Raw genomic sequence first — 20,023 nt, 5'->3', positions numbered from 1 at the left:
CCATTTTGCAACCTCTCTTGTATTTTTGCCAGTTTTTAAATAATTTTGATTGCGATTTTCCACTTTTTTGCCACTTTCAACCCATTTTTGATACTTCTTTACCTCCTTTTACCATTGTTTGCCCCATTTTAACCTCTTTTCACCACTTTTCCTGTCAATTTTTAGTCCCTTTGTGCCCCTCTGCAACCCATTTTTGCCACTCTCTAGCCCCTTTTCACCACTTCATCTGTCCATTTTTGCAACATTTCTGCCAACTATAACCTATATTTTTTTATTTTAATTTTTTTTTACTAATAATGGCTGGCAAGTAAATTTCTATAAAAAAACAATCAAATGTCAAGTTATTCTAAAACTATTTCAACACTAATTATTTTGGGGGTGGATTCAAAAGCTGCAGACTTTTAAAGCCAACATCTTCTTTTCCTCCTTTTCTGAATTTAATGATCTTCTGGGAGCCGGACAGAAAGCTTTGGGGGGCCTGATATGGCCCCCGGGCCACCAGTTGATGATCAGTGCAGTATGTGGTTTGGCAATGTCTTTGCCGAAACAGTCAAGGCCTTCCCTGAAAGAAGCGTTGTCTGGATGGGAGCATATGCTGCTCTAAATCCTCTATCTACTTTTCAGCATTGATAATGCCTTTCCACATGAGTAAGCTGCCCAGCCATGTGTGCTAATGCAACCCGATAACATCAGAGATACAGGCTATTGAACTGTGCAGTGATGACAAGCTGAATGGCCCCTTTCCTCTTTAGTCTGCAGGACACTGAATCTGTGGTTTCCAGAAAAAAATTCAAATTTTGATTCATCTGACCGCAGAACAGTTTTCCATTTTGCCCCAGTCCATTAAAGCTTTATTTTTTACTCTCCAGCATTTTGATGCCCTGTCCCTATATTTTTTGAAATGTGTTGCCACTATCAAATTCAAAGTGAGCTTTTTTGTAAAATGGTGAATGTCTCAGTTTCAACATCTGATATGTTGTTTTTTCTATTGTGAATAAAAAATATGTTTATGAGATTTCTCTTTGCATTTTATTGTTATTAACTTTTCGCACAGCAGCCCAACTTTTGTGGTATTTGGGTTTTATGTGTACAAATCTCAAGTTGGGACATCATGTCCAAAGATAAATCTTCTTAAAATAGTTGAGAAAAAAATAGCTCTCCACTTCAATATTCCCAGTGAATCTTTCAGAGACCAAAATGAGGGCCCAAACCCAATAATTATCTCTTAAAGAGCCTTTCCTCTCCGTGTTTCCTCCTCCAGCTGTCTCTCAGATACGTGGCAGGTCGTCTCCACAGGTTGAAGCTGAGTGACCCGGATGTAGTTTAACTCGGCACTAAACAAGAGGATGTTCAGTTAGCCTGTTAGCTTGTCGCTAACCAGCTCGGGAAGTTGCAATACCATAATTGACAGGGAAATTTTAAGGAAAAGATGCGGGGTGTCAGATTTCCTAAAAGCGAACCTTTGAGTTTCAGAATTCTTCGTTTGTGAAGTTTCAGGGAGGAAAATTACCGGAGCTAGCTAGTTAGCTTAGTTGTGCTAATCGAGGCCAGCTGCTGTAACGACTCTGTTTAGTTAACGTGGATGATTGAGCGGTGGCAACGTCCATTAAACAGTAGCCCTCAGTAACTAAAAGGGCATGTTATTAACGCAGACGAGCACGAATTAAAGTCCGTGTTAAAGCACAGGTGGAAGAAGGTTTTGATGGTTTAGCTTAGCAGCGGGTTAGCTTAAAAGAAAAGTGCAGTCATGGACGATTTCAGCTCTATCAGCCTGTTGTCTCTGGCGATGTTGGTGGGATGTTATGTTGCTGGGACGATACCTTTAGCTGTCAACTTTTCAGAGGTAAGTATGACTAGAAAAAAAGCGTGTGCAGTTTTGCTGAATAAACTCTACTTTGGGGATGTCACTATAACAATTAAAGATATGATGCGACACTGTGATATAGAGTTTAAAAGCTTCTGATCAAATAGATGTATTATGTGTATGTCAGTATCATCGAACTCTTTTAAAACTATCGTTAATAAAATAACAGAATGCATCACCCTATGATAAGCTGTATTAAAAAGTATTGAAAAATCAAATATTTCGACAGCCTAACTCGAGTGTTAGCTGCATGTTTGAATTTACTGGTGATCAAGTTTAGCCTCTGTCAGCTCCTATGATCTCATCATTGGCTTTTGATCTTATCTTGATGTTAACTTTATCTTTTGTTTGTGAGGATTAAAAAACAATGAGATGATCTTTTGCCAAACATGTGAGTAAGCAGACAAGAAGAAATAGGAGATAGTTGACCTGAAATTCTCTGGCAATGTTGTGGATTGCATACGTGTTAAAGGCTTGTGTCTGTTTCTCCAGGAGAGGCTGAAGCTGGTCACAGTGCTGGGAGCGGGGTTGTTGTGTGGGACTGCACTGGCTGTCATCATTCCTGAGGGGGTTCATGCACTTTATGAAGAAATACTTGAAGGTAAAGTGGAACAAATCACTCAGAGACACTCTGATGATTTAAAGGCATTCCCAAATGTGTGTTCAGAGTTACTTTTGCAAGGTTTGCTCACAGTAAATGTCACCCAGTTTTCTTAGATGAGCTGCATGTAGTAAAGCCTAATGCTGCAAATCTGTAAGCAGCTTGTAAGCCTGCAGCAAATGACTTATTTTGCAATGCTGTCATAAAAAACCCCCACATAATAACCGTTGGGATTATATTCCTCACATAGTTTAATAACTCATTGTATTTCTTGCATTGCCACATCAACAGTTCAGAATTTACTGTGACATTTTAAACCAGAAGCATTAAATCCTCACTAAGGTATGTAATATTTTAGAATGATTTTAATTCCACAGTAGTAAAATTAGAAAAACTATAGACCCAACATTTGGTCACTTCTTGATTTATTACCTCTGCCAAGGAGGTTATGTGATCGGGTGGGTTTGTTCGTTAGTTAGTTTGTTTGTTAGTTTGTTAGCAACATAACTCAAAAAGTTGTGGATGGATTTTCATGAAATTTTCAGGAAATGTCAGAAATGGCATAAGGAAGAACTGATTAGATTTGGGAGTGATCTGGATCACCGTCTGAATTCAGGAATTTTTTTAAAGGATTCTGTACTATTGGGCGATAGGGCTAATGGCGGAGGTCTGCGCTGTTACCACTTTACACCAGGAGATGGCGGACATGAGTAACTTCAATCCCAGCAGCATTTTTGGGTATGTTTCTATTCAAAGTTTTGGAGTTTATAGAGTTTGAAAGACGCATGCCCAGTCAAGGAGACGAGTCGGAGCGTAACAGAGAGAAAGACAGCGAATTGTAGCGAGAATACTGACAATGCTGGAAGGAATAGAGGAATATTCACCCTCTGCCATGACTTCCAGTCGTCCAGTGAGACCATGGGTGAGACTGTCGGTGCATCTGTTGGCACCAGCAGGCAATGCTTCCACCATGACAGTCCACCTGTAGCAAAGCCAATGCTTTGCCTCACTGTGTTTCCACCCCACCTGGGAGGGAGTAATCAACGAATGCCGTGGTGGGGGGCACATGGGGACGGATCCAGGAATTTTTTAAAGGATTCTTCACTATTGGGAGATAGGGCTAATGGCAGAGGTCTGCGCTCTTCGAGTGCTTTTCTACTTTCCCCTAAATTGCAGCAAATTACCAATACTTACCAATATTTAGGACCGATATATGATACATACTACTGTTATGTATGGCCAATACATCAGCTATGAATATCTGCAGAAACTTTCATATCTGCTGATACAGATATCATGCCAATATTTTGATCTGATCTGATTACTCTCTATCCATTTTATATACATATAGTGTTCATATTAGGGGTGAGATTTGCAGGTTTACTAATGACATGATACAATATGATGTTTAGTATAAAGCAGAGGATGAAAGAAAATCACAGTACAGAGATCCTGTAATAATAGATATATTGCCACAAGATAATCGTATAATGAAACATCACAATCTCTGATTAATTCAAGAATATAAAATGCCCCAAAAAAGATGAAATGCAAGATTAATGTCTTCATTTGCTGCAATTTGATATCAGTCTCTCCTCTTTTTGTGCTTTTTCTTTATAACTTCTTCTTTTTCTTTGCCTCTTATCTTGATGTCAGCTTCTTCTTTGGCCAGTTAACTTCCGTTATCGTTAACTCAAGTCATGTTTTAAGTGCCACATAAGCAGTCAGGCAGCAGTGATGCCAGACTTTGTCAGATGAAAATGATGTCAACCCTTATTCTCTTGGCATCGTTTCTGCCATGCTATACATTTTCAAGCCCCTAAAAGACTGCAGACTGTTTGAGCCCTCAATTTCTAACATCCCTTCTTCAAGCCGGGTGTACACTGATTTCAACACAACTCTATAGCAGTTGTGATGCAATGTCAGCTCATACTGTGCAACTAAACTACCATCACAAATGGTTTATATTTTTACACTATATAGTCTGATGGTCTGATGCACTACCAGAGTTCCCACACTGTGACTGCTGACTTGAGTGAAGTCGGGCCAGACTGGTACAAATCTCCATGGAGTTTCTTCTTTTTGGGAGGAGTGGGAGAAGACGAGCAACACAGCACAGAGACTGGGAATCGATCCAGTGCGTTGAGAACTCCAGCCTTGGCATATGGGCGCCTGCTCGACCCACTGAGCTACACTGGTGCCTGGAGTTTCCTTTCAAAAGCTTCTTGCACAGAGATTGAAGTCATATTGTTTTGTTTTCAAATACCTACAAACACTGACAAAACTGCTCTCACCATCTCCTTACACACATGCATAAACAGCATTATGAGCAAACAAAACTAGCAGCTGGACAATGACAAATATTCAGCTCGAGGTTCACAGTTAGACTGATTTTCTGCTCATTTATCATAGGGAAGGCACATCAAAGGGCATGCCTGCTGATGTCATAGTGATTAATTTGACAGTTTACAACGGGAAAAATTGCCTCAAAGTTGAGGATTCTGCTTGGTTTTGCTCTCACATTGGGAGTGTGTGCACTCGTATGAACAAAACATCAAACGTACCAGAAATCCATCTGCCCATTCAGGAGCAGCAATGACGCATGATCACGCCCACTTTCGAGTAAATCTTGCTACTCAAAATTTGTGTCTGAATTGGCTAAAAATCTGACAGTGTGCACTCGGCTTTAGTAAACCAGCAGCAAACTGCCTGCAATAAATCTTGGTACTCGCAAACACAGCGCTGTGGGCAGGAGCTTTTCTGTCAGTGTTGCACTTGTGGATGTTTTTATTACTTCAGTTTGATGCAAACAATGATTGTTAGGCCTTACAAAAGATACTGAGAAATTCTCCTAAATTCAAACAGTGAAACTATGATAAGATGTTGAAATTGTTTAGGTAGAAGTAACAGTTTGGTGTGTGGTTGATCCCCCTGTGAGTCATCATCTGGCTGACTCTAGGTTTGTTTACAGTAGTCCTGTTGTAAGGTCTAGTCCACATGTATTTAATCAGTCAGAGGTTTTTCTGTGCTCTTGGCCTCTGATACACATGCAAATAGTGTTTTAGGTCACCATGTGCCGGTTTCTTCTCTCACTGGTGTGTGGTGTCAGCAGATGAAGCCAAACTTGTGCTGGTGTTAACCTTACTAACTAGTGTTAGACTTTACAGTTGCTCCATGTCTGATGATCAATACATCTCATAGTTTGAACTTTACATAGTTTGAGGTTCTGTAAAGCTCTTTTATTGATACGATATGAGGTCAGGCACCTTGCTGCCTAAAGGGTTAAGGACATCAAACATCAAATATCTGTATGTGTACACAATTTAATAAAGGTAAACAATTTTCTCTCTAAAGTCTCGGACGGTTTGGCTCTTTGTGCAAGCTCCACACAAGGGCTGGGCAATGAATCGCAAATAAGATTAAATCTCAACATGGCCTGCTACAATTTTCAAATCGCAGAAGTTGCAATATTTCTTTAACTTAAAATGTGTCAAAATACCAGTTAAATAAATCAATTTCTTTACAGCAGCAGATATTTTATGCACATTATGCAAACATTAAAGTGTCAGTTTTTTATAATGGTTTACAAAAATCCGCTTTGTGTGTTTTTCTTAATGACATCACATTTACAATAAAAGCAAAAACAGTTAGCTCATTCTGTCCAAAACTGATGAAGCCTAGCATGGCTTCATGAAAGTCATACCCCAGCTGTGATCAGCTGGTAGCCAGCCTCATCTGCTCCACCCCTGCTGCCTCCTTTATAGCTTAAAGCTTGTTGCACCTCCATATTCAGATTCATGCTAGTATGGATTAATTGCTTTGGAAATAATTTCATTGTCAATATACATGGTCTTATTTATGGACTTATTTACTGCTTGAATTTGTTGAAAAATACATGAAATTAACCCAGGAATAATTGTATATTAAATTGCAATTGCAATATTTAGGAAAAAAATAAGAATATTAGATTAAATAAAATATTAGATTAAAAAACTAGATTATTTTTGCAAATCGTTCAGCTTTACTCCACAAATCTACTGGAGTAACACAAGCTATAAAGACACCAAAGGAAAACAATCTGTAGAGCATATACATGCAAAAAACAGTAGATTGTAGCAGTTTGGGTCCTTTTCAAACAGAGCAAAGTTCACCATGTGGTACAGGCAGTACAACTATCTGATGTCAGTTCTCTTATGTAACAAAGCTTGTCAAACACAAGTGTTTGTGTTGAGATTATTTGTACTGACGTATTTGTCCATATGAGGAATGTGTCATAGATGTGTATGAGTAGTTTGGCTTTTTAGTTATAATAATAATGAAAAGAACCTTTTGTGAAGTTTTTCATTGTCATGTTAAATGAGTAAAATAAAACAAAATGGACAATTCAAAAAATCATCAAGTCTGTATATTGAAAGGAACTTTAAGAGATGTGTTTTAAGTATTTTAATGCTTTCTGTGCCTTTTTCATCCACTCCATACTCATGTCTCTGCAGGTGGGCACCACAAACACGGCCAGGTGGGAGTCTTGGTAGCATCAGAGGCAAAAGTTGAAGGCGGTGAGGCGGCACTGAGTGCCGGTGCAGAACATGAGCACAGTCATGAGCAGCTCCATGCCTGCATCGGGGTGTCCCTGGTCCTGGGCTTCGTCTTCATGCTGCTGGTGGATCAGATCGGCAGCTCTCATGTGCACAGCACTGACGGTCAGTATTAATACTCCAGGACAACTCAAAGAATAAAGCATTCAAAATGGTTCAGTATTTCTGTGTGGGAATTTGGTTTGTGGAGATCCAGTTTTGTCAAAAATATCTTCAACATCTAACCTCTGTTGGAGGAAAATTATCCTGTTGAATTTGACCTTTCACCCCCTGACGGCTCTTCAGCAAATTCTGTTTGCCCAAATACACTAATATAGTCATTTCTAAGCTTTTTATTTGAGCGGCTAATTCTCCACAAGCTGCTAAAAAAGCTGCCAATAACTAATGCCACACAGACAGCCATTAGTGTAGAAATGCTGCTCATTCCTTCAGACACAAGAGGAGTGTCCACGTTGCATCAGTATGGCAAACACTTTAAGCTTTAATGGTCTTGAAGCATCAATCATCCAGTTTCTGTTTCTTTAACAAATGTCTGTTTTTGTTTAAAGGCTATTTATAGTATCGGCATTGTCAACATGCTGTAGTTCCTGCAAACTGTGAATACTATATGTCAATAATTACATGACTCAAAAGAATCCATAAGATTGCTTTAAACTATTGATCATGTCTGTGTTTCTATTTTTAATTCATTTTAACTTTCAAGTTTTCATTGTTCTTATTTAATCAAAATATGAAAAAAACGACAATGAAAAATAACAAATACATATTCATATTAAAACACTGTAAAGTCTTTAAACTGTGGTTATTTTCTACTTGGTTTTATGTTATGTCTTTTTAAGTACATTATAGATATATCTAACCAGTATTCCTTGTATTTGAACAGATTCTCAGAAATGATCATTTGTATGTAGAGGTAGTTATTCCAACTGTTTCTAACTTTGTTTTTATCTGATTTAGATCCAGAGTCAGCAAGGGTGACCTCCTCCAAAATCACCACCACTCTGGGTCTGGTGGTCCACGCTGCAGGTGGGCTTATAATGATGGTATAACATTTTGAAATATACATTAAAATCATTCTCTTTCTCTGATATCAGCTAAATTTAACCATTAGAGACAGTAAGGACATAATTTTTTAGAAATACAATCTTTTTCTCAACATTTGGCTTTGATCTTTATATCAACTTCAGTCCTGTTCAAAACAATGAAATGTTTAATTTGTTGTTTTCCATACAACAAAGGATTGTTGTTCTTAAATCACAGTCTCAAATGTGTCAAATATGAACTGCAACACTGATTTTGTTGCATGATTAGTTTTTGAACCTCAAAGCTGTAACAGAGTAAATCCTCATGGGTTAGTTTTGGGGAAAAATAGTGACAGTTTTCATCAGGACTAGACTGGATTTCAATATTTGACCCAACAAAGTTGGGAAACAAACATAATACTGTGAATGTTTTTGGAAGTGGACATCTTTGTCCTTAATGACCTTACAGAATAGTAGATTTACACATTGTGTTATAGACCCATTAATGATACCAGAGGGTTAATCATCTGTTACATTAAATAGATGCTATTTGAAAAAATGTCCCCAAAAATTCACTTCTGCCAAAGAAGCCTTGCGGTTAGGTCCCTCCCCTGTATATGGCCCCTGTTCAAACCTGGCCTTGGCCTCCTTTCCCACATGACATTCTCTGATCTCTTGTCCCTGTTTCTGACTCTACCCACTGTCCTAACTTGAGTGATAAAGGTGTAAAAAGCCCCAAAGTAAACCTTAAAAAATGCAGAACTTTGTCCAATCACTCAGAAAACTCTGTCTGATGCAAGTTTGGTTGTTGATGTGTAAATGTTCTCATTTTGTAATTCAGAAACACTGAGAGTGATTATTCTGAGTGTTTGAGCGGCTGGCTCTCTTACGTTAAAGGTTTGTATTTACCTTTAACGTCTAATGATGAAAATATTTAAAGAGTAGCTCTGTCTCTTGTCTCCAGCTGACGGTGTTGCTTTAGGAGCGGCAGCCTCCACCTCTCAGACCAGCGTCCAGCTCATCGTCTTTGTAGCCATCATGCTGCATAAGGTAATTATGATGCTTATATTGTTTAAATTTATTTACATTATATTATACTTTTTAATTTTATTATAAATAAATTGTTTATAATCAACTTTTCTATGATATGTGCATTGAAATTTTTGAGTCAAACGTCAGCAACTGCCAGCTGTTTTGGCGAAATTTGAAGAAATTTGAAAAGTTTTTTAAATATGTTTTTGACAGGCAGTCCTGTAGAAGAATTTAAAGTATGATCAGCAGGCTACAGGGTGTAAATAATTCCTCTTTCCCAGCCATAATCAGCAGCACACTGTTGATGTATACTCTGCTTCTTTGTTGTCCACAGGCCCCAGCAGCGTTTGGCCTCGTGTCGTTCCTGATGCATGCTGGTCTTGAGAGAAACCGCATCCGTAAACATCTCCTGGTCTTTGCCCTTGCAGCTCCTGTCCTCGCCATGCTCACCTTTTTAGGCCTCAGTCAGGTAAACATCCACATCTGTTATCGTGTCTGGTAGCATATTTCCTCTTGTCCTCCATTCCTCCTCCTGTCGTGCTGGTATTTAAGCTGCAGTCTGTTTTGTGGTGTTTCTCAAATGGCAAAAATGGTCTCAGCTGTTTTCCTTCACAGTAATTTCCATTGCATTCTGCAGAATCCATGGAGTATGGTGTTTAGCATCTTCTAGCAATAAAACAGTAGTAAAAAGTGGCATCTGTGTTCTGGTGTGCAGTGGCTGCTTGCAATCTATAATGGGATAGAGTTTTCTATCACGTCAAGCTTGTGTCCATGACTGCATATTGATTGTATAAAGGGTGCAGACAACTTTTTGATGAAAAAAAAAAATGAGTGTTTAAGTGCATTTATACACTAATTTATAGGACATAATACATATCAGGAGAAAAGTAAGATTTCAATAATCATGCTCTGTAATTTATGCTTTGAAACCACAGTCAAAAACATGAACTGTGACTGTTATGCCACATTTCTTTTCATTGTTGGAGATTAAGAGTCTCTGAAGAGGAAGCTATTGACCTTAGACTATGGAACCTTAAATTTGCCTTAAACTGTTGCAAATCTGGACTAAGGTTTTATATAGCATTAGGAACACATTATAATCTGTCATATAACACACTCAAGCTTCATGCTAATGTTATGTGAGATATATTACCACTCTTATTTACTGAGCTGCAGAAAAGTTGCAGAAATTTGTTTTTGACCTTATCTCTACTCCTATAAATGTATTTCAGTGTGCTTACTGTTCTCAATCCAGGACTTTCCAGAAAGAATGACAGGATGAGTTACATTAACAGTTAATTTAATGGTGAACTAAGACTTTTCACAACATTTGTGTCATTTTGACGTAGTCAGAGAAGAGTTTTAGTGCTCTGTTTACTTTGAAAGTATGTCCAGCCTGAGGCAGAGCTGCTGTAATATTGTTATGTTATGTTATGTTACATAACACTAAAGAAAATACGTCAGCCAAACAGTAAGTAGGGAATATCCTGGAAAACTAGTCTGGCCGGTAGACTCCAGGGTTTTTACAATAAAACAGACAAGTTCACTTAGAAAGCAAATACTGCTGTTCTGTTATAAAGAGGTTTTTTTATTTTTTTATTTTTTTTAGCATTTTAAGGATTTTATATTTAAGTTTTATGACATTCAGAGTGCTGTATTTTTGTTGTAAACATTGTATTAAATTTGTATGTTTAAAATTTCAAGACAATTTTCTAAAGGTTTGATATGAAGAATTTTCCCATTGAAATGTCTGGACTAAATAAAAAATGAATACTCCTTTGCAAGGCTGCCAATAAAGGGTGTCAAAGTTGAGAGCTTTCTGAGGCTCATTAAGGTCAACAAAGTCATAGTGCAAGTTTTAGGGTCATCTGTAAGAGACACACTTTTCATATTTATCCTGAATAATGACCACTCTTATCAAAGCAACCAAAAAGGAATTTTGTTCATTTATGCTGTAATACAATACAGCCTTTTTCAAATATACTTAGTCTTTTCTTAAGAGAAAATAGAGTGAAAGGAACTGAGACAACTCCAAGGAGAAAACAGTAAAATAATCAGGAGAAAAAAAATGAAAAACATTATTAGAAGTGGTGAAAAGTGGCAAAAATGGGTTTACAAAAATGCAAAAGAAGAAGGGTCTAAAATAGGTAGAAAAATGGTAAAAAGCAGTTAAAATGTGACAAAAAAATAGGTCTAAAGTGGCCAAAATGTGCAGAAAGTGGCATACATGGGCTTTAAGAGGCAAAAAAAGGCGAAAACATTGTGAAAGGGTTAGAGACAAAATGGGGTAAAGCAACTGGGTGGAAAATGGTGAAAAGTGGTTAAAAACTGGCAAAATGGTTTAGAAATGCCAAAAATTAGGGAAAAATGGTGAAAAGAGGTTACAAAAGGCAAACATGGGTTTAACGCGAAAAAAATGGTTACATAATTGCAAAATGGATGGAAAATGGTGAAAGCAGTTAAGATATGGCAAAAATTGCCAAGCAAAGTAAAAAAAGAACTTATTAGAGGCAAAAATGGGATAACAGTTGAATAAAGGGGTTACAAAACTTCAAAAATGTGTTGAAAATGATAAAAAAAAAAAAAAAGCAGTTAAAATGTGTCAAAAATACTTCTAAAAGGGCAAAAATGTGCAGAAAGTGGCAAAATGGGTTAGATATGAAAAAAATGAGAGGAAAATGGTGAAATGGTGAAAAGTGGATAAAAAGTAGCAAAATGGGTTAAAAGCGGCAAAAAGATGCAACAATGGCCAAAGAATGGGAGAATGAGGAGAAGGGGGTTGAAATGGGCTAAAAGTGGATAATAGTGAATGGAAGCAGTGGTGAAAATGGGTTTGAAAGTCATTTAAAATGGCACAGTTAAATAATTTCAACATCAGAACCCGATTATGGTTTGACATACTTTTAAGCTCCAAAATGAGTTAATTGTTAGCTAGGACGCTAGCACAAGGCTACTGACGCAACACACGCAAATTTCGTGGGCAGGCCAGCTCCTATTTTGTCCTTATTTGAGTTGACTTCTTACATTATTTATATTTCTTACATATTTTAAAACCATTTGTCTTAATCAGTAGTAATCAACAGGGAATGTTTGTTGTTGCAGTGAAAAGGCTTGATGCTATGTGATAGTGAAAGCTTCTGTTCTGTCGCTCTGTCTCATTTCGGTTTGACTCGAGACCTCACACTGTTTGTTTTTCTCCCCTTTCAGAGCAGTAAGGAGGCTCTATCAGACATCAACGCCACCGGTGTGGCCATGCTCTTCTCTGCTGGCACCTTCCTCTACGTGGCCACCGTCCACGTCCTCCCCGAGGTTGGCGGTGGCGGACACAGCCACGCTCCTTCAGGAGGAAACGGCGGTAAAGGACTGAGCAAGACGGAGGTGGGAGCACTGGTGCTGGGCTGCCTCATTCCTCTGGTGCTGTCTGTGGGTCACCACCATTAAAACCTTGAGCTCAGGATGGATTCAGACGGGTGTACAGGGAAAACAAAGAGAGAGACTTCAAACAACGAGGGATCTAAATGTCTTATTATTTGTGTTGACTGATGAAGTTTGTGGACCAGACAGGTGCTCGTTTCTGCGACGTCCCGGGACTCAAACTGACCTGAAAACGAAGCAACCGATGTAAGCAGGAGACCGAGCTGCTGCAGTGACAACAAAAGGCACAAAAGGATGTTTCTCCTGACAGGGAAGCATCTTTCCAGCCTCTGTTTGTGTCTGTTTATTCCACAGGAAACCTTTTTTAAAGGTGGATCTGTTAACTCTGTTGACATCACTGCAGAGATTATCGTGCTCATCCAAGATCTAAGAACAACTCTGATCTCAACAGTGATGTTTTACCACATGACAGTTGCACAGCTGAGATTTTGACGGTTGTTATTTAAGCCTGTTATATCAAGTAAGAAAACTTTTTTATGAATCTTACAGCAGTTAAATGTCTTAGCAAAATTCAAGAGTGATTTGAACTGATTGACAAGTGCCATATTAACAAAGTGAGACCTGAGAGGGCACCACAGTTTGACATAGATGCTCCTGAACTTCTGTTATTCCCCACACAGCTCTTTTTTTACAGCAGGGTGAGAAATCAGACAGATTAACAAGCCAGGCACAAATTTTTGTTTGCCTTTTGAGTTTTATTCCAGGAGAAAATCAGTTGTGAAAATCACAAAAATCGTGGTCTTGTCTGCTCAAACCTGAGGCCTATGTAAGAAAAAGACCGGCCTTGATGTTTTGCAACATGTCTCTTTAAATGTGCTTCTTTCTCTTCTGTTTCACTTTGAGGATGATTACTGTTAACACAAGTTGGAGGATAATCTGTATAAAATCATTAGGTGATCATATAGAGTGTTTATAAGCTTTTTTAGAGGTAGAGGATAGTTCAGCAGCTCTGACTGGGTGAGGGATTTTACCTAAAGAAGGCATTATGTGAATAGAAAGTAAAGGGACCATCATAGGGCTGGGCAATATTGACCATAAATCATATATATTTTTAGCTGAATGGTGATATATGATATATACAATTTATATGGTTATTTCAATGTCAGAAAATAAAAAACAGTTGTCATGATAACAGAACTGTGAACTTTGAAATGAGGCTACTAAAAATCAAAGGAGAATGATACCGGTTTGATACCATGGCAGCAGAAATGGAAGTCCTATATGACAATGTTGGGCAGTTTTTTGTTGTAATTCACCTAGAGAGGAAACAGAGTAACTTCTGCTTACACTGACAGTGTTTTTACAAAAGCCTCAGTGCAAAGAAGTGGTTTTTAAAATGTTAAAATGATCACTCTTTCTGCTGCCAACATCTCGTTTGGTTAAAGTTCACCACTACTCAGGATCATGCTCAAACTTTCGGAACTTTCCTTGTCCAAAATGTGCACTACACAGATTACCATGGGGAATTTGTGGACAGTTTTAATCAAGCGCCAAACTCCAGTGGGTAGCGAATCTTTTTTGCTGTCCAGGCAGGGCCACACTGACTGACTGAACAGTAAAGATACGATGGCGAGTCAGGAAGAAAAGCTGTGGTGGTTCTGTGTTAGTGTAAGTCCTACAATCCCTTGCAATCAAGGGAGAAATATAAAGCCCAGTGAAATTAACCTTTGACCTCTGAAATCTAATCAGGTCATCCTTGAGTTTAAGTGGTTGTTGGAGCAAAGTGTTCAAGAGGCTCCCTTAAAAAGTTCTTGAGATATTGTATTCAAAAGCAAGGGATCAACATTAAGCCCAACATGGTTGACCTTTGACTTTCTAAATATAATCAGTTCATCTTTGATTCAGAGTGGATATTTGTGCAAAATGTGGAGAAAATTCCTCAAAATGTTATTTTCAAGCGTTGTGATCTGAAGCAAAGGATGAAACAAAGCCCAATAATGCTGACCTTTGACCTTCAGCATCTAAAGGATTCATCCTATAGTCAGAGTGGCAGCTAATTTTGTATTGATATTTGACGTGTGCTGCTGACCTCTTGGCCAGGTCGCCCTTGTAAATGAGATCCTGATCTCAATGGGATTTATCTGGTTGAATAAGGTTAAATAAAAAAAATAAAAAATATGCAGAATTTGTAAACTATCCTTCAATCAGAGTTCAGTCAGAGTGGAAATTCCTTTAAAATTTGAAATGTTCTTGAGATATTGCATTTGAAAACAAGGGATGGACATTCGATCCAGCAGCATTGACCTTTGACCTTTGACTTCCAACATCAAATTGGAGTCAAAGGCAAGAGCAGGTTAGGATGTCCAGTTCCAATTTAGGACTCTTTTTTTGTTGCCGTGGTACCAAAAAAGGATCTTCTATTTGAGTTTTGCTTGTAATACAAAACCTCAGAAATAAAGAAACTAATTCCCCATTTTGACTAAACTTTTCAAAGAGATTATCTTGTGCATTTTACTGTTACTAGCTCTCTTTGTAAATTATCTTTACTGAGCGTAAGGCCTCGTATCTGTTTTTATTTGTTGTATCAATAGAAATAATGTTATTCTGTATTTCATTTGAAAAGATCAAAAGTGGAAATACTGCCCAGCCCTAGACTATCAGCTCAGAAGAACATTAGTGACATGGTAAATCTTAAGCATCCTTATTTGTTTCTTTGAGTCTGTTTACCCCATTAATGAATCATACTTGAGCAATAATCACACTTGTGAAATCGGAGCTGAGGCACTCTTGAACGCAGCCCTACTGCATCTATAAATCAGCAACATGTGGATGAGTTAAAGTATGAGGAGGCTGCCTGCTCTCCTATGAGGACACGTGGATATCGTGAGTGTTACTGTTTCACTGTGCGGCTCCCAGCAGAGCTCACCTCTGTGTATATGTATGTAAACTGTACAGAGCAACTTCTCCCTTTCACAATCATCCTGATCTCTCTGTGAGACGGAACTGCTAACTCACAAACGTTTTTTTTAGTTTTATGTTGAATTTTTGGACACTAATGGACTGTTCTTAAGGCTGCGGACTGTCTAAGGAGTTTTCTGTATAAATTGAACCGTTTTACTCACACGTCTCGTCAGTTAATTCCACGTTACATGATAACCATAAGTGATGGAGGAAGAGGACGATGTGGGGCGCATGCAGACCAACAGCTGCATGATGTTTTTCTTTGTTTTTTAATGGGAAGCTGTATGTTTGTACAAAAAAACCCTCACTTTGTTGCTTTGCAGTCGGGCACGTTGGAGGACAGCCCCATTATGTGCTTTATCAGACTCCCTGCTGAGATTTGTCCTGTCTGTCGTCCCCTTCATCACAAAAACCTCTTAGAATGAATTCAGGGTCCACTGGTTAACGTGTTTCATGCTGCAGATTATTTACATAAATCCACAGATTATTTCCTCAGTTATCATTCAGTCTAAAAATGCTCAAAACAGTGGGCAATGTGAGAAGAGTCAGGTTTTAAACTTTCAACAGTCCAAGAATCAACATACATCCAGTTAACTGTGGGAAAAAACTACATTTTTTGATGCATAAATATCCTGGAACCTTTTGTAAGATAACAAGAATAACTTATTGAGAATTAAAACCATTGCAGATGAATGTTCTTTGAATGCAGCTCTATTTGATCCTAGTTTTTCTTTTCTTTTTTTATTTTGGGCCTTTATTTGGATAGAGGAGGACAGTGGATAGACTCAGACATAGGGGCGAGAGACATGCGGCAAAGGACCTCAGGCTGGATTTGAACCCGGGCTGCCCGCGTACATGGTGTGCGCCTTAACCACTCGACTACCGGCGTGCCCTGATCCTAGGTTTTACAACCAAATGTCATATATTTGTGATTTAAGCAGCCTGTAAAGGCTTCAAACCATCCTAGCTTTGCACATATCTGCACCGGGCATTTGTTGACATATCATTTCAGCAAAATCCTTAGTTTGAAAATCAAAACAAAGCATTTAAGACAAGCTGTCACCTGAAGGTTTAAAACACACCTGTCAGGATAGTCAGAGTAGTGCATGGTTCACTTACAGTCCATTAAAACAGAAACAAAGTTTAAAGTGGAACATTTTTTGTTGTTTTTTCTTTATATTTTTGTCGAAATGAAGCATAGAGCACTCAGGCTGGAAGGGCCTGAGGGGGTGTAGCAGGAAGTGAAATTAGAGGGTAAATCTTGTCTGTTGAGTCTGCAGTTGGTTGACACAGTTTTGGGAAAATTTTCTCTTTTTCTATTTGGGTTTTCAGTAGAAATGCTTACTTTTGAATACTTTTACTTAAGTAAGGGAATTATTTGACCATGTTCACCTCTGACACCAGGAAAGTGGAAAAAAAAGTGATGAAATGTTAATTTTCTACATAATTTACTTCTTAGCTTTGTTATAATTTGGGTGAGTGATTTAGTAGAGCTATTAAAAAGGACAGATGAACAGTTTAAGGATTTGCACTAAAACACCAGGGCAAAATTTCCCTCCCAGTCCAGCGCTGGGTAAGCCTAAAGTCCGAGTTAACTGTTTCACAAAGCTGGCTCTCTGTTAAGCTGGCTATATCATCATGACTCTAAACCTCTGTCCTGGTCAGAACAAGTATAGATACAGAGTTACAGCTTAAAGTCAGATTTAAGTGTCATCTTTTTAATTAACCTGGGAATATTCTCCAGGAGCCCCATGGATCTTTATGGAAGGAATATAATGATGGAAACTAGGCTGAATGATTTGAGAAGAGAACTGAACTGCAATTTTTTCCTAAATATTGCAAATGCATTTTTTTTTAAGTTCCTTATCTCGTGTATTTCAGCTAAGAAGCAGAATAAAACGTGTTTATAACAAATGCAATACTTGGTAGATTACAAAAAGGCCGAACAATTTAGAAAAAATCTAATTCTGATTATTTTGAGTCATTGCAAATTCCATATGAACTGTTGCATTTAAGGGGATGATGATTTTATGTCTTTAACATTTTAATATGACAAAAGTTTAAAAAAAAAAAACGAGGAAAGTAGGATTTTTTTGCAAACTATAAAAAAATAACACTTGAATTTTTGCATGGAGTGTAGAGCAAAACATCTCTGCTGCAAAAATGTATTAAACTGGTATTTTCACACATTTCAGGTCAAAAATATTACATCTTGTGTGATTTGACAGTTGCAGTAGGACATCTCATGTTTCTAAGTTTTGATCAATTGCCCAGCCCTAATGAAAACTTAGACTTACATTTACACTAACTCACAGGCCAATATGCTGTCTAGTTTGATTTGAATTCCAAACTGGGAAACTGGTTTCACAGCAGCCAGTTATCAAGAAAGTAAAGCACCAGAAGAATAAATACAGGGTAAACAAGCACTAAAGTAGTGGTACTCAACTGGTTTAGTCTCAGGACAAATCACAACCAAAATCTTATTAAAATTTCAAACACTCAAAATTATACAACACAGAATGATGTAGGACCTGAGGTAGTACAAAACATCACTGTAAGTCTTCTAGATGGCTCATTTGTCCCTAAAGAGCACCCACATTTCATGTCTTTTGTGTTATAATTACATCACAATTTGCTGCATAATATTCCAAATTTGCACATCTGAAAATTTTTCTGTTTTTTGCCTTCATTGGAGAGATAGGACAGAGGGTATGAAAAAGTCACAGGCTGGACTTGAACCTGAGCCGCCCATGTACATGGGGCGCAACCTAACCACGAGGCCATCTGTTCCCCAACTTTGCACATCTTCTTTTTTCTTTAAAGGCTGAGAGCAGCCAGAGTTAGATACCCTTCCACCTCCCAATGAATCCCTGAAAATAACATCACATCACAGACGTTTGCCCCTTCTTTTCATATTCTCAAACACACAATCGTGATCCACTTTTGGGTCCCAACCCACCAGCTGAGAAAAATAAACCCACATACATCCACTAATTTAGCTAATACCGTTTCAAATGAACTAAATCAAAATTAAACAGATTTGAATCTATAACACTAGGTCTAAATATTACTGCAAAAGCTGAAATGATCTTCAGGCTAGATAAAGCTTTTTGGCTGTTGAAGGTCTAGTAGTGAAACTGCAAATAAATACCCCCTTATTTTTGCAAGTTGGACAGTGTGCAGGAGTTTCCTTTGAATTGTCTGCTGGACAAAGTAAAACTTCTTAGGAAACGGCTGTTTTAATGTTTGATGAAAATATCCTGAAAAGTCCTTACAATACAGCTGCTTTAACAACAAAACAAAGACAATAAAGCGGATTCTTAAGGTGTCATCTGTGGACTGTAGCCTTTATTAAACCATCATCCAGCCGATTAGTCAGTTAATTGAAATAATATGACTTTGTTATAGCCAAGCTTAATGGTTATTATAGTGTTTTTTAACGCCTCAAAGGCTCAGACTTCATCATAGCTCCTGATTATCCTGCTGAAATCATCACCAGTGAAGGGTTAACAGCTGTACTGTCTGAAGTTTTCACCTGAGAAGGAAAAGAGAAGAAGTGCCAGTTTGTCAGATGGTAAAATCAACTAATAACTTAATCTAAATGATGTTAAATGATAAGATTCTGCAGTCTCTTTCTCCCTCAGTAAAGCAGCATTGTCAGTTTTGCTTGTTTTAATCTTGAATGTATTCTTAACTATTTTAATCTGCAGCTGACAGACAGTGATTGTTTCTTTTTGTGCAGAAGTGTCATATAAGGTTCTATATGCCCACTTTTATGTGGAGAGCACACCGCTTTAGGCTGAACAACAGCAGAGAAAGTTTATATCCAGCTTCATGGTACCCAAAGTCTCTAACTGGAGCTCTAATCTCTGTCGAGCCACCTGACCCACAGAAAGTCCAGCTATGTTGAGCTTGCATTGTGGTACACCTCCTGGCCCTTAGATTTTCAACCTGTCCAAATGAAGATGTTTTAAAATGTATCATATGTTAAGCAAATGCTACACAAATTAAGGGAGAGAATCTCATTGTTTAGAAATTGTTATAACCTCGCTTCCAGTGAGTCCCATCCTGAATGTCTGCACTTGAAATTTTCCATGATACAAATTTAATACCAGACAGGAAGAGCTGTCAGCACATAGTGGGGCTGCTAACAGGACCGTTTTAGTTTAATATTTAAATAACCGATTGGTGTGTTGTTTTGTCTTTATTTTCTGCCATTCCAGATTGAGTCTGCCTTATTTCTGATTATGAGGAGAAGATGTAAAGTGTTTTATGATTGAATTAAAGTTTTTTTAACTGGTGAAAATACCTGCTTAGATACTGATTATTGCAACCTTTTCTCTTTAGGATATAGGAGGTTATTCGTGTTTGCATCAGTGTTTCCCTGATTTTGACTAGAACTGTCACAATGTCAGAAATGTGGATTTTAAATCAATACTAGTAAACATCTGCTCTGTCAGCACTGATGTGATTAAGGTTCCTAATTAGTAAACTATATTTTTAAATCTCAGTTAATCACGTTTTATTGTCCTTTTCAGTAAACTTTGGTTAAATTACATCGTCTCCCTGCAGC

The 20,023-nt window shown here is 37.9% G+C and overlaps 1 protein-coding gene across 1 annotated transcript; it reads left to right on the top strand.

Moving 5' to 3' along the window:
* The first annotated feature begins 1,319 nt into the window (after positions 1 to 1,319).
* On the top strand, positions 1,320 to 19,746 carry slc39a9 (solute carrier family 39 member 9). The gene is made up of 7 exons (XM_041812401.1): positions 1,320 to 1,843; positions 2,357 to 2,465; positions 6,959 to 7,165; positions 8,018 to 8,086; positions 9,047 to 9,132; positions 9,449 to 9,583; positions 12,322 to 19,746. Exons 1-7 carry the CDS (start codon positions 1,748 to 1,750, stop codon positions 12,553 to 12,555), a joined length of 936 nt encoding a protein of 311 aa, XP_041668335.1. The 5' UTR covers positions 1,320 to 1,747; the 3' UTR covers positions 12,556 to 19,746.
* Positions 19,747 to 20,023: the final 277 nt, after the last annotated feature.

Source organism: Cheilinus undulatus, linkage group 18, assembly GCF_018320785.1.
Source record: "Cheilinus undulatus linkage group 18, ASM1832078v1, whole genome shotgun sequence".
Classification (NCBI taxonomy): domain Eukaryota; kingdom Metazoa; phylum Chordata; class Actinopteri; order Labriformes; family Labridae; genus Cheilinus; species Cheilinus undulatus.
Note: the sequence above shows the minus strand (reverse complement) of the source record. Positions and strands in the feature narration are given on the sequence as shown.

Excerpts from the sequence above, each read along its gene's own strand:
- slc39a9 (XM_041812401.1), top strand. The coding sequence starts at position 1,748 with ATGGACGATTTCAGCTCTATCAGCCTGTTGTCTCTGGCGATGTTGGTG. Across the intron at positions 1,844-2,356 it reads TAGCTGTCAACTTTTCAGAG|GAGAGGCTGAAGCTGGTCAC; the intron begins GTAAGTATGACT and ends CTGTTTCTCCAG. Across the intron at positions 9,133-9,448 it reads TAGCCATCATGCTGCATAAG|GCCCCAGCAGCGTTTGGCCT; the intron begins GTAATTATGATG and ends TGTTGTCCACAG.